Source organism: Neofelis nebulosa, chromosome 5, assembly GCF_028018385.1.
Source record: "Neofelis nebulosa isolate mNeoNeb1 chromosome 5, mNeoNeb1.pri, whole genome shotgun sequence".
NCBI lineage: Eukaryota > Metazoa > Chordata > Mammalia > Carnivora > Felidae > Neofelis > Neofelis nebulosa.
In genome coordinates this window covers 75,677,567-75,698,528 of record NC_080786.1, presented here as the reverse complement: position 1 = coordinate 75,698,528, position 20,962 = coordinate 75,677,567, and the positions used below count along the sequence as shown (strand labels likewise).

General features: G+C 36.9%; 1 protein-coding gene across 3 annotated transcripts in view; it reads right to left on the bottom strand.

Annotated features, from left to right (window-relative positions):
• Positions 1–20,962, bottom strand: part of YEATS2 (YEATS domain containing 2) — a 111,493-nt gene that overhangs the window by 46,393 nt on the left and 44,138 nt on the right. For all 3 annotated transcript variants that reach the window (XM_058730638.1, XM_058730639.1, XM_058730640.1), the window contains exons 8-15: positions 20,452–20,563; positions 14,704–14,748; positions 12,052–12,232; positions 7,316–7,555; positions 5,461–5,619; positions 3,728–3,831; positions 2,002–2,109; positions 1,068–1,250 (exon numbers count right to left, since the gene is read on the bottom strand). In XM_058730638.1, the coding sequence (XP_058586621.1) occupies positions 1,068–1,250; positions 2,002–2,109; positions 3,728–3,831; positions 5,461–5,619; positions 7,316–7,555; positions 12,052–12,232; positions 14,704–14,748; positions 20,452–20,563 (1,132 nt within the window). The remainder of the gene's footprint in view (positions 1–1,067; positions 1,251–2,001; positions 2,110–3,727; positions 3,832–5,460; positions 5,620–7,315; positions 7,556–12,051; positions 12,233–14,703; positions 14,749–20,451; positions 20,564–20,962) is intronic.

The window sequence follows — 20,962 nt, the reverse complement described above, 5'->3', positions numbered from 1 at the left end:
TCATGACCAGATAAATTTGGGAAAGTGGTTAATGGATTCTTATAAATTTTAGAACCATACAGATTTTAGAACATGAATTTTTGTCTCAATTCATGTGTAGCTATCTAAACTAACCAAAATATCTAAAACCATTTTTCTATTTTAAAGTACTCTTCTCAAAGCAATTCATCTATCCCTAGATAGGCTGGCTTTCAAGTTGAAAAGCACTTCATGTAATATTATGGATAGCTTTACAATGTATCTGCCCCCAAAATGAGCTAATTTAACTATGTTCTAAAAGCGTGTTTAGGTTCCAGACAATGGCTCACAAATTTTAATTAGCTCTGCAATGGAAGATTATGGAATCAGCAGACCTAGGTTCAAATCCTGTGTCACTTGTTAGCTATATACTCTTAAGGAAGTTGGTTGACCCCTCAGAGCCACAGCTTCCTTGTTTGTAAAATGGGGTTCAGAGTATCCACCTTACAAGGCTGTTTGAGAATTACAGACAGCGTGTGAGAAGAGGACACACACAGGCACTCATAAGCACAACCAATGCAGGAAAACATGAATCTACATGCAATTTTATAGTTCTCTCGATATATTAATTCCTCACATCTCCAAATTATAAAACAAATAAATTCTCTCGAGGGTCAAGAATCAGGAAAAAAAAAAAGTCAAGAGTCAGTAAAGAGATCACACAGCCTGAACATCAGAGGTGTAAACTGTAGCACTTGCCTACCAGAAATAAAGAAAACAGTAGACCTTGGTCCCGTGGCCTTTACACTTGAATCAAGTGGGAAGTTGTGTACATGAAGTCTATCACCTTTATTGTCAGATGACAGTGTCCCTTTGCCTCCTCAACTGTTCTGGGGCCCTCTACATGACACACCGCTGCTCTTGTCAAAGATTACTGCAAGAGCAGATGGGTTTAACATTGACTGACTTGCTTTTCCAACATGGCTTCCATCTACAGGTTTTCCTGGAATCAGCAATCCTATCACCTGAATCTTGTCAGCACCTGCCTATTATTTAGGGAAATAATGTTCAATTACATAATGACTTCCCCATCCCTACCCAATTCAAACCTTGGAGGGCTGAATCTTTGGTGACTGGGATGTCCCTTCTCCAGCAGTTAGGACCTGTTTTTGAGGGGACACAGCTATCATGTGACCCCCTTTCACAGTCACATACTGAGGGAGTGGTGACTGGCTGGCAGCTCCTGTTGCAGGCACATGAGAGGCTTCACCAGGTTCCTGTTTGATGATTACCTGGCAACAAACATGATAATGACACTGAATAAACATTCCATGAAAAAAGCCACTAATATCTGAATCTGTTCAGCTTGTAGGAATGAATGAATGAATGAAGCTCTGTAAAAATTGACCCCACCAGAAGAGTAAAACAAAAACAAAAACAAAACAAACAAAAAAACCCCGCTTAAATATAGCCCATAAGAGCTATCAAAAGGACCACAAGTAGGATCTGGATTTGATCCTGTATTTCTGCAAACCCAACCGAGTCCATTTGTTCTGGATTTTGGTGGCAAATGGCAGAAGAAACAAACACACACAACGTTTGTGCTCTCTGGAGTTACCATCTTGCTGGACTCCAAAGGCTGCCCTGTGGACACTACTGAATAAACGAAAACATGTTGCAGAAGTAAGATCTTAAGAATTAAGGCATAGGGGCGCCTGGGTGGCGCAGTCGGTTAAGCGTCCGACTTCAGCCAGGTCACGATCTCGCGGTCTGTGAGTTCGAGCCCCGCGTCGGGCTCTGGGCTGATGGCTCAGAGCCTGGAGCCTGTTTCCGATTCTGTGTCTCCCTCTCTCTCTGCCCCTCCCCCGTTCATGCTCTGTCTCTCTCTGTCCCAAAAATAAATAAAAAAACGTTGAAAAGAATTAAGGCATACTAAAAAGTAACGTGTAGTAAGGTAGTGTCCGTCAACTCCAATATGCCACAAAAATTATTATGTAACAAAACCATATCAACTCATGGGATAATGCCCTAACAAATACTCACTTTTGTGAAAGCTCCAAGTCCTCCAGTTATAGGCTTGGGACTCTGAACCTTAGGGTGACTCCCAATTGGACAAAGAGGTGGCATAGATGCAAACAAAGAATCCTCCTGCTGTGTATGTAAAAATATACACTGTTCAATTATGATACAATAAGTGATTTCAGATATCCCAGTCACTTATATTTAATATAAATCTGTGACATCCTCTAGCAACATAACCAATACACAAAAGAAAACTAAAAGCTCAAAACTCTTTGGAGTCTTCCAAGCCCCCACACTTGCATTTTAATATTGTCTTAGAAACCAAATGCAAGGAAAGGCTATAACCTGGCAAGAACCTACTCATCTGTGCCCCTCACAGGCTGAAAAGACTCTTATCATACATTTGACTCTTATCTAACATTTGTAGACTCTTATCTACAATGTAGATACAATGTGGACTCTTATCTAACAATGTAGAGTCTTATCTAACATTTGACTGACTCACTGGTGTACATGTCTAGTCCCCTGCCAGGTCATAAGCCACTGAAAAAGACTGACACTGTACTTTATTTCTTTTCTATCCCTAGAGTCTAGGCACTAAATAAATAAATGTAACAGGTGGTTAGAGTGTTTTAGTATTTATACCCTTTCAATAGTACTTACACAACTTGACTTATCTTTACTCCAAATAAATACCCAACACAGGCAGAAATTTTTCAATAAGTATTTAAAAGACAACAAAAAGAACCTGAAGAGTTATTAAATGCAAAAACAATGAAGGTCAACATTCAAAATTACTGTCACTTGTCTCTAATTCTCAAATACAAATTGTAAACTTCAGAGGCAATTTGCCATAAATTAGGGACAAGTAACAAAGTTAAGAACACTGCTTAGCTGTGTAACGAAAAGATCAACAAACATTAAAAAACAGACTGACAGAGCATTACAGCCTTCAAGGCAATTATTACAATTTGGGCATTCATGTAACACGTGCTCACAGACAGCATTGAACTCAGAAAAATGTCACCTTGGACCAGAAAACTATTCAACAGCATCACCATTAACTGCTTACATATAAGAAATGTTGTGTTAGCACTAGTCACATAGGAGATGATCTCTGAATTCTTAGTTCTTTCTCACACGAGTTTATACCTCAAAGTCTCTAGGCAGCCATGACCATGATGAGTAAGCTGAATAACTAACCAAACAGTAGGGACTATCTTTGCTAAACAATGAGCAGATACCTAGCACTCTTAGATGAACAAGTCAGAGCATACCTGAAGTTCTAATTTTAAAGGCCTTCTTACTCTGAAGAAGGCGGGGGAGAGGACAAAGAACAAAATTGTGGAAAGATAAGAATCATTTTCAAGTAACGACATGGCTGACACCTAGAAAAAAAATGTATTTACTCCTTATTGGTACAAATATAGGAAGAAAAGACGTATACTGCCAGATGAATAAGGAAAAATTTTATAAGGAAAAATGTGTAACAAAACTGACCCCTCCCCTCAAAATAGCTGCCTCCTCATCATAGTAAGTTTTCAAATAGATACCAACTGTCCAACTGATGGAAGTATTGAGAAAACACTTTCTACACTAGGAAAAGGTCAAGAGTAAGGTAGGGGAGTCTGGAGTAGATGGTCTTCAAGATTCTTACTAGCTTGAAGATTCTACTTAAATTCTTGCTGAGCTTGAACTTACTGTGTTTAGAAACTGGCAAAGTGTAATAATGCATTAAGAGTATTACCTTGACAGTAGATGTTACAAAACTGCTTCCATGAATTTTAGGAATAGGGGAACCTGTTCCTTGGGAGGCCTGAGAAGCAGTAGAGAGCTTGTTTGTAGGACTTCCTGATAAGCAAGGCATATTTAAAAATAAAGCACAAAGTAAAATTTACAAAATGTAACTTTAAAGTATTTTCCACCAACCTTCCCTTTTCCCCCAATATTTTTCACTTTCAAAGGTTGAAAACTCACAACCATGAAATTATTATAGAAAAAACACTTAGAGATTCCTCCTATGAAGTTGACCACCTCGTTAACCTAAAAATAGACAAGAAGCTAGTAAGGACATGTAGAAGAACAAATAAGTAAACATTATATACTCTGCTATTTAAATAGAGACACCAGAACACAATGATATTGGTTATTTAACAATGTGCCAAATGTATGCATTCAAGTGAATGCTGGCTCCATAAAAGTAGTTTCACAGGAGGCTAGACCTGTTCCAAAGTGCTGCCAACATTAAACATTTTATATTCTGTCTGTACAACTGCCTTTAGGGACTGGTAACAGTAAGTCTCATTATCTACAGCCAACAATAAATCAAGACCAAAATGGTATTTGATCACCTGCTCCATTTACCAAACTTGCCTACAAAGACTTTTGGCTGATTCCTAAAACTAAACACCCTCAAAGATTCCTATTTGGCATCTCTAAATACATTCAAAAGGCTATTAAGTAATTTCTGAAAGCCTTTTTTTTTTTTTTTTAAGTTTATTTATTTTGAGACAGAGAACACGCAGGCACAGGGAGCAGGAGGGAGAGAATCTTAAGCAGGCTCCATGCTCAGTGTGGAGCCCAGCATGGGGCTCAAACTCACGAACTGTGAGATCATGCATGACCTGAGCTGAAATCAAGAGTCCGACACTTAACCAACTAAGCCACCCAGGCACCCCTGAAAGCAGCATTTTTAAAGGAGCTCCACAGTTACAATCATGGTTAAAGGACCTAACTTTTCCAAAAAAAGTACCTGGAAAGATCCAACACACATTCATGTGTTAAATCAATTATGTTTAAAAAAAAAAAAAAAAAGTCTCATTGTAGTCACTTCTCTTTTCACTATTTCTCTTAAAGCTACAGAAACTTAGAAGCATGTGTTTACATAGTTTAATTGAAGGGACTACATAAAATAATGTTAATGAAAATACTGCGAAAAAACCTGAAAAACACTCTGTAGTTATAGATTATGGTGACAAACACAATGAATCCAATTCTTATTCTTCCTATCAGAAGTCCCTTTTTAGAACTGCAGAGTTCAATTTCCTTCCCACACACAAAATTTACCTTATTCACAGAAAAGTAGAGATCACTTTTTTACTTGACTGGTGAAACACATACATGGTCCACAAAGGTATTCTTTTTCTAAAGTTTAATTTGGAAAATAACTACATTGCTTGCAGGCCCAAAAAAGAATTATCTTCCAAATAAAAATAAAACATCTTTTTTTTTTTAAAGAAAATTAATTATGGCCCACTTTTACTCTTTAGAAATTAAAAAGAAAAATTCCTAAAAAATACAACTTTTACAAAAAGTACATCTTCCCTCAAAGAAACCGCACTGGAGTTACTATTCCAGATCCCCTCCTCTTTTTATAAAGATTTCATTACTCCATTACATGACTACTAAGTCCACACCAAGATTTCATCTTTACGAAAGATCAAACCTTTGGGATAACACAAAGACTGATCAAACGCACACCTGTAGTGGGAGTGGTGGCTCCAATAACCTGCCCTGGCTTGTCCAGGATAACATAGGGATTATTAATGACAGAGCTGGCAGTGCCTTGCTTCACATGGACTGGAGTGGAAGTTGGGGTTCGAGGCAGCGGTGATGGACTTGGAGTTGATATGGGGGAACCTTTATTAATAAAAAAGAGAAAAGAGAAACCAAATAAACAAAAGAGATCTACTCAACCCATCTAAGGTGATGAAGATAATGCAAGAGGGGCAGGGCTACCAGGGAAAAGAGAATGGGACTGTGTATTTCAGACAATGAGCAACAGCAGCAGTGTAGCTGAGGCAGGGATTAGTGTATTTCCCTCTCCACATCTTTGCATCAGCAGGGAGCTTTTGAAAAACAGATTCTGAGATGCTAGCCAAGACCCACTAAATATAAATCTGTACTTTAACAAGATTCTCCCCCATACACCCATCCCAAGGCACATTAAAGTTCAAAAAGCAGAGCTTTATATAACAGCGTGAAACCGCTGAATCCCTAAATAAAACTCTTTTTTTAAAAAAATTTTTTTTTCAACGTTTTATTTTATTTTTTGGGACAGAGAGAGACAGAGCATGAACGGGGGAGGGACAGAGAGAGAGGGAGACACAGAATCGGAAACAGGCTCCAGGCTCTGAGCCATCAGCCCAGAGCCTGACGCGGGGCTCGAACTCACAGACCGTGAGATCGTGACCTGGCTGAAGTCGGACGCTTAACCGACTGCGCCACCCAGGCGCCCCAATAAAACTCTTAACAACTTGGGCAGATTGTTATAATTATGGTTACACTCAAAGACACTAAAATTAGAGGAAATAAGTGAACAGCCAGACTTACAAACCAGGCAGGAGTCTTGATTTACAATTAATTTCCAATAGGAAAATAGGAAATTCACCCACCCAAAACAAGTCTGCCAATCCTATGTCAGAGCTACAATCTGGAGATACCTGTTCCCACAGAACACTCTCAAAGGTTACCCACGTATCATTAAATATCCTCAATGGTTTTTGTATCGATCAAATGTGTCATCCATGAATTTCTCTAAACTTCAAACCAATTTCTATGTCAGCCTAGTTCACCTCTGAAGCAGCAAGTTCCAAAATGCTTCTAACTTGTAGGTAAAATTATACGTCCTTCACCTTTCATGAATTTCAAAAACTTAGATATTTCTGCTTAGTTGTCTGTTTTTAGCACCAAAGACTCCTTTTCTCTCCCTTCATATACAGAAGGCTCCCACTGCCTAGATATTTCTGCAGACTCTCTTTCATGTCTTTTCTGAAGTGGTATAGTCAAAACCATAAAGTATATTCCTACCAGAAGCCTACCTAACATGAGACTGTCACGAGACAATGGACAATTCAACTTTAGTGAAAGTGAAGGCTCAGAACTACCCACTGATAACAGGAATGAGTAATGTTCTGTGTGGTTAGAGAGTATAAAAGACATTTCAATCCCAAACCAATTCCCACCTTTAAAGCTTTAACTCCACACCAAAAGGCCTCTAATTTTTCTTTTTTATTACTAGTCACTCTGGTTTCTATATATAATCCATAACCTTAATCTCTACCTTAGCTGAAACCATACATCCTAGTAAACATTTTACCTGCACCAATTCCTGGAGATGAAACTTGACTGCTTTGAATTTCATTTCTTTCCTTGTAACTATTTCCATATGAGATGACTTCTGTTTTTGCTTTGTCACAACTTTGCTAATTAACAGCTCACTTGTTAAATAAAAAAAAACCCTACTTAAAAGAACTTAAAAAAAGAAAGCCATAATACATTCTGTCATTCCAACAATTTTTTATACACATCAACTTGACACACATCACCTATATACCTGAAACAATCTTGCAGCTCATGGTGATGGGTTGGAAGGACTTTCCAGGTGACTCAGGATTAGGAATCTGACTTTGTGGCACAATTTTGCAGCTTGATGCTATTGGCTGAAAAGCTGAATTGCCATGAGAACAAAAGGTAACTTTCTGGGATGTTGTCATTTTGGTGGGCGTCCGTTCCAATGAAGACGGCAAAGAATAAAATGTAGTGTGTCTCTCAGCTTCAGTGTTGGCTGGGAATCCTATTTGAAAGGAAACAGGTCAATGACAAGTCAGAAATTGCTTAGAAATCATAAAACCTTACTATCGTGGGAAAAGAATGAAACAATAAAGATCCCTTATTTCAACAATCATCTTTAAACCACTCACTAGTAAAAAACACAATTGGCATATGTACGAACCCTTTATACATTTTTGGATGAAATGTAAATTATGTTTAGAATCATTTTATTAAAATGCTTTCAAAAAATTAGAAAATGTTAACTATAAAGCATGTATAATATAAAAAGTACACAAGTGTATTATGTTCTGCCATTTTTTATATGAACTGAAAAACTATAAATTACAAAAAAAGAAAAACTCAAAAGAAAGCATTTGTTGGGGCGCCTGGGTGGCTCAGTCAGTTAAGCGTCCGACTTCGGCTCAGGTCATGATCTCGCGGTACGTGAGTTCGAGCCCCGCGTCGGGCTCTGTGCTGACAGCTCAGAGCCTGGAGCCTGTTTCAGATTCTGTGTCTCCCTCTCTCTGACCCTCCCCTGTTCATGCTCTGTCTCTCCCTGTCTCAAAAATAAATTAAAAAACGTTAAAAAAAAAAAATTAAAAAAAAAAAAAGAAAGCATTTGCTTAATATAATAATGCCCTATTTTGCTAAATGCCCATGAAGAAGATGCAACTGAAATTTAAAGAATAGTTAAAATTTATAAAAGGACTAAATTATTAACATCACATTAAAATATAGGCTGAGAGAGTAAATTGATGCCATTTAGAACCAGTTTTATATAAGAGAAGTGATTTAATGATATATATACTTATTAAATGAAAAAATACCGTAGTCAAAATACATTTGCTGATGATGAATCTTATATTATATTTTTAATTCCAGTACAGTTAACACACAGTGTTCTATTAATTTCAGGTGTACAATATGGTGACTCATCAACTCTAAACATTACTCAGTGCTCATCACAAGTGTACCCTTAATCCTCACCACCTATTTCACCCATTCCCCTATCCATCTCCCCTCTGGTAACCATCAGTTTGTTCTCTATAATTAAGAGTCTATTGTTTTTGTTGGTCTCCTTTTTTTTGTTCATTTGTTCCTAAAACTCCATGAAATCACATGGCATTTGTCTTTCTCGGACTTCCACTTATTTATTTATTTTTTTTTATTACTAGTCACTCTGGTTTCTATATATAATCCATAAACTTAATCTCTACCTTAGCTGAAACCATACATCCTAGTAAACATTTTACCTGCACCAATTCCTGGAGATGAAACTTGACTGCTTTGAATTTCATTTCTTTCCTTATAACTATTTCCATATGAGATGACTTCTGTTTTTGCTTTGTGACAACTTTGCTAATTAATAGCTCACTTGTTAAATAAAAAAAACCCTACTTAAAAGAACTTAAATACTCTTTAGAGCCATCCATGTTGCAAATGGCAAGTTTGAGTCTTTTTATGGCTGAGTAATATTCCATTGTACATATATAGCACATCTTTATCCATTCATCACTAAACACCTGGGCTGCTTCCTAATTTGGCTGTTGTAAATAATGCTGCAATAATACTGTGTGTATCTTTTCAAATTCATGCTTTTGTATTCTTTGGGTAAATACCATAGTGGAATTGCTGCATCATACATATGGTAATTCTATTTTTAATTTTTTAAGGAACGTTCATACTGTTCTTTCCACAGTGGCTGCACAAGTCTGCATTCCCCCCAACAGTGCACAAGGGTTCTCTTTTCTCCACATCCTTGCCAACACTTGCTGTTTCTTGCATTGTTGATTTTAGCCATTCTGACCAGTGTGAGGTGATATCTCCTTGTGGTTGTGATTTGCACTTCCCTGATGATGGGTGATGTTGAGCATCTTTTCATGTGTTTGTTGGCCAACTGTATGTCTTCTTTGGAGAAATGTCTGTTCATGTCTTCTGCCCATTTTTTTACCTGAATTATTTCTTTTTTTGGTGTTGAGTTGTATCAGTTCTTCATACATTTTGGATACTAACCCTTTATCTGATAGGTCATTTTCAGATATCTTCTTCCATTCACTAGGTTGTCTTTTGGTTTTGTTGACGGTTTCCTTTGTTGTGCAGAAGCTCTTATATTGATGTAGTCCCAACAGTTTATTTTGTTTTTGTTTCTCTTGCCTCAGGAGACATATCTAGAAAAATGTTGCTACTGCAGGTGTCAGAGAAATTACTGCCTGGGCTCTCTTCTACAATTTTTATGGTTTCAGGTCTCACATTTTAGGCCCTTAGTCCATTTTGAGTTTTTGTGTATAGTGAAAGAAAGTGGTCCTGTTTCATTCTTTTATATGCTGCTGTCCAGTTTTCCCAACACCATTTGTTGAAGACACTGTCTTTTTCCCAATGCATAGTCTTGCTTCCTTTGTCAAAAACTAATTGACAATAAATATAAGCATGGGTTTATTTCTGGGTTTTCTATTCTGTTCCATTCATCTATCTGTCTGCTGTTGTCCCAGTACCATAGTGTTTTGATTATTACACCTTTGTAACAGATCTTGAAATCTGAGATTGTGACACCACCTGTTTTATTCTTTTTCTTTTTTTTTAACGTTTATTTATTTTTGGGACAGAAAGAGACAGAGTATGAACGGGGGAGGGGCAGAGAGAGAGGGAGACACAGAATCAGAAGCAGGCTCCAGGCTCTGAGCCATCAGCCCAGAGCCCGATGCGGGGCTCGAACTCATGGACCACGAGATCGTGACCTGAGCCGAAGTCAGAGGCCTAACCGACTGAGCTACCCAGGCACCCCTGTTTTATTCTTTTTCAAGACTGCTTTGGCTCTTTGGGGGGTCTTTTGTAGTTCCATACAAATTTTGGGTTTGTTCTAGTTCTATGAAAAATGCTGTTGGTATTTTCATCGGGATTGCATTAAATTGCTTTGGGCAGTCTTGACACATTAACATATTTATTCTTCCATCCATGAGTATCAAGTATCTTTCCATTTGTGTCATCTTCAATTTCTTTCATCAATGTTTTACAGTTTTCAGAATATAGATCTTTCACTTCCTTAAGTTTATTCCTAGGTATTTTATTCTTTTAGTATGATTGTAAATGGGACTGTTTCCTTGATTTCTCTTTCTGCTTATTATTATTGTTAGTGTATAGAAATGTTAACAGATTTCTGAATATTGATTTTGTACCCTGTGACCTTACTGAATTCATTTATCAGTAGTTTTTTGGTGGAGTCTTTGGGTTTTTTATATATAGTATCATGTCATCTGCAAACAGTGATACTTCTTCCTTACCAATTTGGATGCCTTTGATTTGTTTTTCTTGTCTGATTGCTGTGGCAAGGACTTCCAGTACCATGTTGAATAAAAGTGGTGAGAGTGAACATCCTTTTCTCGTTTCTGACCTTAGGGGAATTGAGTAGGATGTTAGCTGTGGGTTTTTTCATATATGGCCTTTATTATGTTGAGGTATGTTTCCTCTAGACCTACTCTGTTGAAGGTTTCCATCAAGAATGATGTATTTTGTCAAATGCTTTTTCTGCAACTATTGAAATATGGTTTTTATCCTTTCTGTTGTTGATGTGATGTATCATACTGATTGGTTTTCAAATACTGAACCACACTTGCATCCCAGGAATGAATCCCATTTGATCACGGTGAATGATTTTTTTAATGAATTGCTGGATGTGATTTGCTAATATCTTGTTGAGGATTTTTGTGTCTACATTCATCAGAGATACTGACTTGCAGTTCTCCTTTTTTTGTAGTGCCTATCTGGTTTCAGTGTGAGGGTAATGTTAGCCTCAGAGAATGAATTTGGAAGCTTTCTTTCCTCCTCTATTTTTTAGAATAGTTTGAGAAGTATAGGTATTAACTCTTCTTTAAATGTTTGGTAGAATTCACCTGTGAAGTCGTCTAGCCCTGGACTTTTGTTCGTTGGGCATTTTTTGATTACTGATTCAATTTTGCTGCTGGTAATTGGTCTGTTCAAATTTTCAATTTCTTCCTGATTCAGTTTTGGGAGGTTATATGTTTCTAGGAATTTATCCATTTCTTCTAGGGTGTCCAATTTGTTGTCATAAATAGTTTTCATAATATTCTCTTATAATCCTTTGTATTTCTGTGGTGTCAGTTGTTACATTGTACTTTAAATAATAGATACTTAACATTCAGTTTCTTGTTCACACAACTAGACACACAACCAAAAACTCTTCCTGTAACATATCAGAAGAAACCATTATAATCATCAAAAAATGAACATTTAATGTCTTTTAGTAAGTTTTATATTGTATAAAACATGTAGAACTTCATGAAAAAATTTTTTCTGAGAATAAGGATTTGGCTATTTTCACAACTGGACTGTATAGGTAGAGGCAGCATGCCTATTTATGGAAAACTTATTTTCCATACACTCCTCAGTCTCTACAGGAAGCAGTTCAATATCATATTATGCAAATGAGAGAAAGGAATGCCCCAGAGAGTGATTCCTCTGTACAAGGAAAAATTCATTTCCATATAAGGAAAAATATATTACCTTTCTCCACACAAGTATCAGGTACTGGCTCATGTGACTGCTTTATCGGTGAGGAAGCTTTCACTGGGGCTGGAATGGTCAAAGGCAAAGATGGTGGGGCATCAGAGATGTCTGACTCGGAAGACTGAGGATAAATGGAGTCTTCTCCAAGAGAATGTCGGTGGAGCTCAACATCCACTACCTACACAATCAGGCAACAATTGGACTCATGAATCCATCATCAGTGTCACAGAAAGCCCCAAGCTTGTCTAAGAACGTGGTACTCTAAGAGATGTAACAAATGATTTTTAATCATACTTCAAAGGCAATTTCAATCTAAGAACTAAAGGACTTACCCCAGAATGTAATCTAGTTTGGTTTAATAGATAAATAACCCAGTGAAACCAATCATATAATTTGGGACTATTTGCTGTTTCTATGCCTTAGAACACTCTTCCCCCACAAATCCCTGTATGACTGCCTCTTTCTCATCAAGTCTCAATCAAATGTCACCTTCTCAGAGAGGCTTTCCCTAACCAACCTAGCTAAAGCAACTCCCTTGTCCCCAGCTACTCTCTTCTTTATATCACTTATTTCCTTTTGTTTACTATGTATCTTCTTCCCATCCTCAACACTATCAAGAATACAACTCTTTAAGAACAGCAGCTATCTCTCTATATCCCCATTACCAAAACCAGTGTCTCCTATATAGTACATGCTCAATAAGTATCTTTATATCTTCTTCCCATTCTCAACACTATCAAGAATATAACTCTTTAAGAACAGCAGCTATCTCTCTGTATCCCCATTACCAGGACCAATGTCTCCTATAGAGTACATGCTCAATAAGTATCTTTTGATACAACAGAGCACATTTCCCTAAACAGAATAAGGTTTAATTGGCTAATTCTAACTATAATGGCTACTGCTGATATAGCATGAACACTACCAACAACAAAACAAGTGGAAGGAAGGGCATGGGGAAGAAGAACCAAGTTGGAGGTCTCATTTCCAGACTTTAAAACTTATTATTACAAAACTATAGTAATCAAAACCATGTGGTACTAGGATCGAGAAGACATATAGACCAGTGGAATAAAATGCCACCTCATATATATGGCCAAATTATTTTTGACAAGAATGCCAAGACCACTGGGAAAAGGACAGTCTTTTCAACAAATGGTTCTGGGAAAACTGGATATCCACATGCATTAGAATGAAAGAAGACCTTTACCTCACACCATATACAAAAATTAACTCAAAATGGATCCAAGACCCAAACAGAAGACCCAAAACAGTAAAACACTTAGAAGAAAATATAAGGGCAAAGCTTCATGACACTGGATTTGGCAATGACTTCTTGGATATGATATAAAAAGCACAGGCAACAAAAGAAAAAAGAGAATCACTGGACTGCATCAAAATTAAAAACTTCTGTGCATCAAAGGACGCGATCAACAGAGTGAATAGGTAATAATACACAGAATGATCTGGTGAGAGATTAATATCAAGAATACAGAGAGAACTCCTAAAACTCAAAAACGAAAAACCAAACACCTGATTCAAAAACAGGCAAAGGATCTGACTAGACATTTCTCCAGAGAACATATACAAGCAGCCAATAAACACATGAAAAGATACTCAACATCAATAATCATTAGGAAAATGCAAATCAAAACCACAACGAAATACCACCTCACATTCATTAGTTTGGCCACTATCAAAATAATAGAAAATAAGTGCTGGAAAACAGGTGGAGAAACTGGAACCATTGTGCACTGTTTGTGGGAATGTAAAATGGTACAGCTGCTATAGAAAGACTGTGGCTGTCCCTCAATAATTAAAAATAGAGCTACCATGGGGCACCTGGCTGGCCTAGTCAGTGGAGTGTACAGCTACTTATCTTGGGACTGTAGGTTCAAGCCCCATGCTAGGTATAGAGATTTCTTTAAAAAATAAAATCTTCCAAAAAAAAAAAAAAAAAAAATAGAGCTACCATATGATCTAGCAATTCCACTGTCTTGGGTATGTACCCAAAAGAACTGAAAGCATAGACTCAAACAGATATCTATACACACATGTTCTTAGCAGGATTATTCAAATAACCAAAAGATGTAAGCAACTCAAGTGTTCATTAACAGATCACTGGATAAACAAAACGTATATACATACAATGGAATATTATTCAGCCTTTTTTAGGAAGAAAATTGTGATGCACGCCACAACACAGATGAACCTTGAGAACATTTCGCTAAGTAAAATGTGCCAATCAAAAAAAAAAAAAAAAAAGAAGACTGCATAATTCCACTTATATGATGTCTAGAGTAGTCAAAACTTCACAGAGACCCAAAGTAGAAGGGTGTTTGCCAGGGGCTGAAAGGAAAGGGGAATGGTTACTGTAAATGGGGATAGTTTCAGTTTTCCAAGAGGAAAAGAGTTCTGGAGATGCATGATAGCAATATATGCACAAAAATGTGAGTATATTTAATACCTCTTAATTGTACAATTAAACATTGTTAAAATGATACTTTATGTGCATTTTAATCATTTTTTTAATTTAAAAAGGGAGAAGAAAAACTCTTTACAAAATTCAGCACTCGTTTTTTTCCAGTTAAAAATGAAGATCAATTTTCATTCTACTTATTCCCAAATAATACTGCAGGAAAAACCTACCGTCTCTGCTCCAAGAGTCTGCAGGCCAGTGTAAGTTCTATCCAGCTATTGAAAGACAAAAGAAGAGTGTAAAGTTTCACTAAGCTTACTTATAAATCTTAGGATACAATCTCATCTAAAACCCCTTTCACCACAAGTCTTCGTAACATAGGATCTATTTTTTCATAATATATCTATTCATCACTTCAATAAAAACCCTCTGAATTGGAGGGATGAGTAAAATTAATAAAAACAACCTCAATCATATAGTTATTATACCTTTAATATAAACTATAAACTTCTAAAAACACTCTAAGCACTATCTAAAAATGGAGGAAGTTTTACACAAAATGGTGTTTACTATAACCATGAACTGGAGACATAAAAGTCCAGCTATAGAGGAATGCTTAAGTAAATCCTGAACCATCAACTGTGAAGTATTATAGCCATTTAGATGGTGTTTACAAAGATGATGTAAAAAATGTAACATAAACAAACTTTACACCTACATACAAAAAGGCTCAGTTCTTATTCCTGTATTTTATTTATACTATCACTTTAAAAAAATAATCTGTACACACACACACACAATTACTTAGCCATAAAAAAGAATGAAATCTTGCCATTTGCATCAGTATGGATGGACCTAGAGGCTATTACGCTAAGTGAAATAAGTCAGGCAGAGAAAGACAAATACTATAGGATTTCACTGATGTGTAGAATCTAAAAACCAAAACAAATGAACAAACAAAAACCAGAAACAGACCTACAAATACAGAGAACAAACTGGTGTTTGCCAGAGAGGACAGGGGTAAGGTGTTGGGCAAAATAAGTGAAGGAGATTAAGAGGTACAATCTTCCAGTTATGTAAGTCACAGGGATGAAAAGTACAGCATGGGGAATACAGTTGATAATACTGTAGTAACTTTGTACAGTGACTACACTTACTGAGTTTTGTATAGAATTGTCAAATCACTATGCTGTATACCTATAACTAATATAACACTGTATGTCAACTGTATTTCAATAAAGATAAAAATCAGAAAAAGTTTTTGCTTAGCATAAACAATTTGTTCCTCAACAGCATTTTTGCTTTTTGCAATAAAGCACTCAAACCTCCATCCTCACCAAAAAAAAAAAAAAAAAAAAAAAAGAGGATTTGTGGAGCTTATCAATATAAATATTACACAGTAAGATCAATGGGGGAAAACTATTAAGTTTGGTAAAAAGGAAAGATGATTTACTAATCAGTAAATAGAAAACTCTAAGACTTGCAAAAAGTACATTTCAAGTTCTGGCTGAGGTCCTTAGCAGCCAACACAGACATGACAACTCAGTCATGAGAATTAGTTTCATAACAAAAAAGGCAATGCAGGGTGAATTCATACTTGTTCCATGGAGGAGATCTAGAATTTTAATACTTAAACCTTAGCCAACAGTATGACTGTTAAAAGGAGGTGGGCGGGGCGCCTGGGTGACTCAGTTGGTGGGGCGCCCAACTTTGTTCGGCTCAGGTCATGATCTCATAGTTCATGGGTTCGAGCCCTGCATCTGGCTCTGTGCTGATAGCTCAGAGCCTGGAGCCTGCTTTGGATTCTGTGTCTTCCTCTCTCTGGACCTCACCTATTTGTGCTCTCTCGCTCTCAAAAAATAAACATTAAAAAAAATTTCTTTTTAATGATGTGGGCAATTTTAGGCTATGTCCATTTTCTTTTTTTTTTTTTTAGTTTTTGTTCCTTTTTTGTTCCTATTTTGTTTAGTTTATGTTCATATTCGCCACAGCATGGAAATAATAGTCTCGCTGTAATCTGTAGTGGCCTAGGTTTCATTCTTGGGACCATACTTTATGAGAGACATTGATAACCTAGAACTGTTATCCAAATGGCAAGAGAAACTAGAAAGCACTGTGTACAAGGAATGTTATAAGAATAGGTTCTGCCTGGGGGCGCCTGGGTGGCTCAGTTGGTTAAGCGTCCAACTTCAACTCAGGTCATGATCTCGTGGTTCATGGGTTTGAGCCCTGCGTTGCACTCTGTGCTGACAACTTAGAGCCTGGAGTCTGCTTTGGATTCTGTGTCTCCCTCTCTCTCTGCCCCTCCCCTGCTCATGCGCTGTCTCTCTCTCTCAAAAATAAATAAATGTTGGGGCGCCTGGGTGGCTCAGTCGGTTAAGCGGCCAACTTTGGCTCAGGTCATGATCTCACGGTCTGTGAGTTCGAGTCCCACGTCAGGCTCTGTGCTGACAGCTCAGAGCCTAGAGCCTGTTTCAGATTCTGTGTCTCCCTCTCTCTGACCCTCCCCCGTTCATGCTCTGTCTCTGTCTCAAAAATAAATAAGCGTTAAAAAAAAAATTTATAAACAAACAAATAAATAAATAAATAAATGTTAAGGGAAAAAAAAAAAAAAGAAGAATAGGTTCTGCCTGGAAAGGATTTAAGAAGAGCCATGAAGGCCGTCATTAAACATTTTTAGGATTCTTATAAAACAACACAAAGTCCTGTCCTGTGCTATTCTAGAAATCAAACTAGGACAAATAAGATCAAGGGTTTGTTTTGTTTTTTTTTTTTACAAAAAAAAAAAGACAGTTTTAGTTAAATTTATGGAAGAATCTTCCAAAAGTTTATTTACAAAATGGATAAAAGGGTTGTTTTGGGAATTACTGTGCTCCATGGTGATGGTTCATCAGGGATTCAGGATGTGGGAATTTCATAGATTCTGGGAACTTCAAATTTTACATACCTCTAATACTTGAGTACTTAGTACTTAATGTAATTATTACAGTATCAAATATAGATTGTTAAGCATTCCAGCCGCATTTCAAAATACAGAGAGATCACTATGGGTTTAGTCAGGAAAAGTTACCTAGGAATCTGAACTTGAAGAATGGAAAGAATTCAAACAGGCATTATTAAAAACAAACAAAACAAACAAACAAACACACACAAGAGAAGAAGGCCCAGGGCATTTCTGGGATGTGAATAACTGACCTGGCTGGAGTAGGATGTCCATGAAGGGCATTAGTGTGAGATAATGTAGGAAAAAAGTGTGTTGAGTCAAAATGTGAAGAGCCCTGAAGAGTCAGGGAATTCAATGAAGGTTTCTCAGAGAGGAACAGCATAATGGTTTTCCTATTTCAGGAAGACTAATCTGATGGTGCTCAGAATGGATTTAGGGTAAAGGAGACAGATTAGAATTAAAGAACTTAATCAGGAGACATTAGAATAACAGCCTAGGCAAGAGCAGGAAAGGAGAAGGGTAGAATCTAAGAAAGATGATGAAGAAAGAATAATAGTCTGCAACTGAACAAATATTTAGAACAAAGAGGGGAGAATCCAAGATGGCTCTGAGATTTAACACAGCAATAAAAGGGAAAATACTCCAGTACAAAGATCACATGGTCACAACACAGTGTTTAAGGCCTGAAGGCCTTTCAATACATAATAATAAAATTAAGCTTTCCAGAAAAGCCGATAAAAAAACTTAAATACTGTCCTTTTAAAAACACTGTGTCTTGGGGCGTCTGGGTGGCTCAGTCGGTTGAGCATCCGACTTTGGCCCAGGTCATAATCTCATGGTTCACAAGTTCGAGCCCTGCATTGAGCTCCGTGCTGACAGCTCAGAGCCTGAAGCCTGCTTCAGATTCTGTGTCTCCCCCCCTTCTCTCTCTGCCCCTCTTCTGCTCATGCGCTCTCTCTCTGTCAAAAATAAATAAACATTAATAAAAAAAATTTTTTTAAATAAATGAAAACATCAAAATAAAATAAAAATAAAATAAAATAAATAAAATAAAATAAAATAAAATAAAATAAAATAAAATAAAATAAAATAACACAAAACAAAAACTGTGTCTCAAACTTCCATCAGGACCTCTAAGTGATATGGACAATATAATAGTATAAGAACTATGTAAATAATTCCTTATATTTTAGAAATTAGGGCTGGGCCCAGTGCAATGTAAGATTAGTATGTGCAGTGCTTAAAATAAGATAAAAGGAAAGCAACTATTTTAGACCTTCCTCTAATCTTGCCCCTCTGAACAAAGTGGCTGTATGTGCTTGATTCCATTCCAGTTCTTCTGCTAGGTTATAATGCAATTTAATCTTATAGTAATCTCTCAGATATAACTTAAACACAAAGTTTAACAGTGCTGTCACCAATGGAGAGCAAATTTTAGCCTTAAGGTTGAAAAAGTTGTATTTGTAAGGCACCTGGGTGGCTCAGCCAGTTAAGTGTCCAACTTTGGCTCTGGTCATGATCTCATCTCACAGTTTGTGAGTTTAAGCCCCACATCAGGCTCTGTGCTGACAGCTTGAAGCCTGGAGCTGCTTCAGATTCTGTGTCTCCCTCTCTCTCTGCCCCTCCCCAGCTCACACTCTGTCTCTCTTGCTCTCAAAAATAAACAAGCATTAAAAAAAAAAGAAAGAAAGAAAAAGTTGTATTCGTAGAACAAAGGGAATTCTGCAGATGTACCGACATTCATTTAGTTCAATTTTGGGAGCCAGTAATGGGAATAATGTGGTAAACCACAAAATAAGGGTGCTTTGGGAGAAGTTTAATATTAGAATTTTATCTTATGTAGAGAAAATCTACATGAGACTACATAGAGGAACTAGGAAAATATTTTAAAAAATGGTCTTCCAATCATAAAAGTTAAACATGCTTATTATATAAAATTAGAAAAAGACAAAAACAAAAAATAGAAAATAAGGGCAGGAGAAATTGCCCACAATGTCATACTACAATTACTCCAACATTTTGGTATATTTCTTTTGTGTTTTTTCCACCTATTTAAAATCACAGTTGACTTCATACTATACATACATATTATACCCTGTGCTTTTCACTTGCCAGAGTTGGTAGTTTTTCCCCAGGTATAGAAAACACGTCATAATATATAACTTAAAATGGCTGCATAATAAACCATGTGGATATATTAATAAGGGATTTCTTAAAATACGAAAGAATTACAACTTTGTACAGTACTTTCAACTTTCCAAAATATGTTCACTCCTGTCTTAATGCTTCCAAGATAAACATATTCTATTCTATATCCTTATGAGATAAACAGGCTAATTATTTGCCTCATTTTACAAAAAAGTAAATAGGTTTTTTAAAATGTTTATTTATTGTGTAAGAGAGAGAGAGAAAGAGAGAATCCCAAGCAGGCTCCATGCTCAGTGCAGAGCCTAACATGGGGCTTGATCTAACAAACCAGGAGATCATGACCTGAGCCAAAATCAAAAGTTGGATGCTTAATCAGTCAAGCCATCTAGGCACCCCGTAGATTTTTTAAAGATTTCAGTCACTTAGTCTCAAGTAACACAGTAACAGTGAGCTTTGATCAGAGACTCAAGTCTTCTGATTCTCTGACCAGTTCATCTTTTTAAAGAACATACATTCTGCTGTAGTGCAACTGCTCCCCCAACCTTCAGGGAACAAAGGAGTCTTGTAGCAGTATGCATCACACAATCAAAAATATTAACCCTGCTTCCACTGTCCTTAGCTACTTCTCTCAGGAGGCCTAACCCATTGCTTTAAGTAACCAGACACAAAGAGGAACTTCAGAGGTGCCTGGGTGGCTCAGTTGATTGAGCATCCGACTCTTGATTTCAGCTCAGGTCATGATCCCAGGGTTATGGGACTGCTTAAGATATTCTCTCCCCCCCCACCTCTGTCCCCCCCTCCCCCCAGCTCATACTCTCTAATTTAAAAAAAAAAAAAAAAAAAAGGAGGTAATTCACTTCTGGGGAACAATGTTTTGTTACAATACCTTCAGATTATGTATGATATCTATCCGTTTGTTCTGGCTGTCTTTAAAGTGAACTTGAACTCTGACAGGAAACTCGCCCCAGCCTCTTCTGGTGAGGTGAAAAGGAGGCTCTCTAGGGAAAAGCAGGTATTAACACATTAAGCCACAGTCAGTCTCTCATTCTAGACAGGAAAATTTTCTCGTATTGGTAAGTCAGAAATTCAGAGCTTCTTACTATCGTTTACATATCCTCATTTGAAGCTAAATCAATATGAATTTTGCTAAGATGCTAAAAGAAAAACTGAACTCAAACCTACATTAAACTTTCAATTACTGAATAGAGATATTTATAGTATATAATCCAGTATCATTATTTTCACAGTGGTTCAAGGTGATTTGTTGGATATCATACATTAGAAGCCAGAATCTTTGCCTGCTACTTGACAGACACAGGCTGTGAGGTATATGTTCCTTAACCCAGACACTCATATTTATTCCTCCACTCTGGCAAAAACAATAGATCACAAATGCT